General features: G+C 37.2%; 1 protein-coding gene across 1 annotated transcript; it reads left to right on the forward strand.

Moving 5' to 3' along the window:
* Positions 1–642: 642 nt before the first annotated feature.
* LOC110018499 lies at positions 643–2,487 on the forward strand. The gene is made up of 2 exons (XM_020715835.1): positions 643–1,043; positions 1,938–2,487. Exons 1-2 carry the CDS (start codon positions 748–750, stop codon positions 2,455–2,457), a joined length of 816 nt encoding a protein of 271 aa, XP_020571494.1. The 5' UTR covers positions 643–747; the 3' UTR covers positions 2,458–2,487.
* Positions 2,488–3,192: the final 705 nt, after the last annotated feature.

The raw sequence follows: 3,192 nt of genomic DNA on the forward strand, positions 1-3,192 counted from the left end.
CCGCTTGAAAACTCTATAGATAGGATATCATTTACAAAATGAAAAGAAAGGGTAACGAAGTCAAGAGCTATGTATACACACTTGACGACACTAGTGGATGTTGTTGTCTAAATAACTTAGTCAAAGCTCTATAACGTCATCTATTACTCTTAATTCGAGGAAAGTAAAAAGAAAGACTAATGAAGCCAAGGCTATGTATACACACTTCAAGAGCATGGGACGACACTAGTGGATGTTGTTGTCTAAATTTTATAACTCAGTCAAAGTTCTATAACATCATCTATTATTTTTAATTCGAAGAAAGAGTGAAACTCTGTACCGTAAAATATACAGTGGATTACATTGATTGGTCTAAGCACCATAGTTTTTTTGTTTTCGCTTTTTCCAAGTAAATCTTCCGCGTCCCATCTTTTTAATAGTTTTGTTATGTATTTATGCGCTAGATCTTCGTGCAAATGCTAAAATGTTATATTTTCATACAGAACACTCAAAAGTTAAAGAATTATAAATTGAAAAATTTCATTTTTCACAAAAAAATTTAGTAGGGGATTCCCCCACCAACTCTCCACTAAGTCCCTTCATAGCAATACCATCCTTGTCACCTCCGCCAGAGGGATACCAACCCAAATGGCGTGCGGAGTTCCTCTGTTTATACCCACAAGGCAAAGATTATGCCTCCCTTTCGTCTTCTTCCTCCCTCCCACCATATAGAATCTGACATGAACCTTGCACAAAGCCAATTCAGCCATGAAGGACTTTGCTACCTGCTTCAGAGAGCAGGCAATCGAAACCACCGGCGAATCAGCCGTCACTGATACCTCTGCTCATGCCAGAGCCACCACTTCCATATTCAGGGCCAGGCTCTGCTCCGGCGAATCTGTCGTAATCAACCTGACTTGGTCCACGAACCAGTTCTTCATTGGGGTGAACGACGGCCCTGCAACTTCGATCAAAGCTGAGCTCCTGAGGAAGAAGAAAGGCGTGCATACGTTCAACATTAGCTCCTCTTCCATCTCCCTGTTATGGGACTTCTCGGCCGCCAGGTAGGGGTGTGAATGCGTAAAATTCGAGCTAGAGCGAGCTCAGGCTTCACTCATGTTTGGCTCTTTAATATATCGAGCTCAAGAAATTTGTTCGTTTTCAATTTATTTGCTTAACGAGCCAAACATGAGCTGCTTGCAAAAAATGAATCGTAGTATATAAGGACAGAAGCAAAATTCCAATGTTATTTATATTAAAATATCATTCAAATAGAAATTGATATAATTTTATCCTAATTTTTAAATTAATATTTTGAATTGATTATAGATTTGTGTAGTCTTGGAGTCTATTATATTATTTAAAAAAATATTAATCAATTATATATATATATATAGAGAGAGAGAGAGAGAGAGAGAGAGGAAGTGCCAAATTGGTCCACTATTTACATAAAGCCATTTTCAGCACCCAAAAAAATAGTTCTCATTGTGGATTATTTCAACCCATATTTAAAGAGTTTGTGTGTTGAATTAACACTTTTATAAACTCTGGGATTAAAATGATCTCTTACAAATAATCAGAAAACTTAATTATTTCAAATCAAAATAACCCGAATGCAAACATCTTTGTTCGTGTTTGGCTCATTTATATATCGAGCACAAAAAAATTATTCGTGTCTGATTCGTTTACTTATCAAATGAATTAAACACAAACTATTTAAAAATATGATAAGCTATTCATGAGGAGAGAGCCATTTGGACGAGAATATATTATCTTTGGAGTCCTGACGCAGGGACCCAATTAAAAATTGACACATGTTGTAGTCTATAGCTTTCACATCAAATTATTTATTTGGATGTTTTTTTACAAGTAACATGATTCTACCTCTAGTACAATTATGCTGTATTACGTTAAAATTCCGGACGCAATAATTTCTCTTTTGACGTCTCTATTGCCAGGTACGGACCAAGCCCCGAACCCATCGACGGCTTCTACCTCGCGCTTATCATCGACGCCGAGATCGCTCTCCTTCTTGGAGACCAGACTGAAGAATTCCTGAAAACGATCAACGAGAAGCTCCCAATGGCTGATTTTTCATTACAGTGCAGGAGAGAGCAAGTTACCGGGCGCTCAATACACTCCATTACTAAAGCAAAGTTTGGCGACGCAGGGAAGGTTCATGAGATAGGCATGAGATGCAGAGATGGCAAGGAAGCAGAGCTGCTTGTTTCCATTGATAGAAAGAAGGTGGTTCATGTGGAGAAACTGAACTGGAATTTTCGAGGGAATGAGATCATCTTCGTCGACGGATTGCCGGTTGATGTGATGTGGGACATGCATGGCTGGTGGTTTGGTGGCTTCGTCGGCCATGCCGTGTTCTTGTTCCGGCAGAGGAGGAAGGTTGAGAGCAGGCTGTGGTTGGAGGAGAGGGAAACCGTTGGTTTCTCTTTGCTGATCCAGGCTTTCAGAAGTTGTTGATGGTTCATGTTTAGGATAAAATATTATGCCAAATCACTTGTATGACAATGTAGTGTCTCGTGGTTGGCCGTCTGGACGTGCGATATCCAGATACAATAACAATATTTTTTCCATCTTTTGAGACTCAAATTTGGTCATTTTGAGTAAATTCTTAGCTGATTTCTATTTATTTTGTTTAATTGACTTTATTAGAGGTATCTTGTTTTGAATTAGAATCATTTCGCTAGAGTTTTATCTTATTTTCTTTTGCTATGGTAGTATTAAGTAGGGTTGTTAATTATTTGATTTCGAGTTGAGATGGAGTCAGCTTAGAATCAACTTTAGGAAATATTCGATTAAATTTTTTTTCCTCAAAGCTCAGCTAATTTATTTCAATTCAATCTCGACTTGAGCGAAAATTCGAATAATTTTTTCAAGCGATTAATGATCTTCAATTTAAATTCGTTAAATCCACAGCTCTAACATCACTGAGGCTGTTAGTGATTATTTTGAGTCGAGATGGCGTCGGCTCAAATTCAGTTCTTAAAAAAATTTGACTTGAAATCTTTGCTCGTAGCACGGCTCTCTTATGTAAATCAAATCTCAATTCGAGCGTCTCATGTAATATTTACTTTAATGGGAGAAGGAGGGTATGGTGAGGGCATTATTGACTAAATTCTTGTTAGAATGATTAGTTTCATAGAATTCTTTTAAATATATAATGGTGTATATATATATATATATATATATATATAT

This window comes from Phalaenopsis equestris, unplaced genomic scaffold (assembly GCF_001263595.1).
Source record: "Phalaenopsis equestris unplaced genomic scaffold, ASM126359v1 Scaffold000022, whole genome shotgun sequence".
Classification (NCBI taxonomy): Eukaryota; Viridiplantae; Streptophyta; class Magnoliopsida; order Asparagales; family Orchidaceae; genus Phalaenopsis; species Phalaenopsis equestris.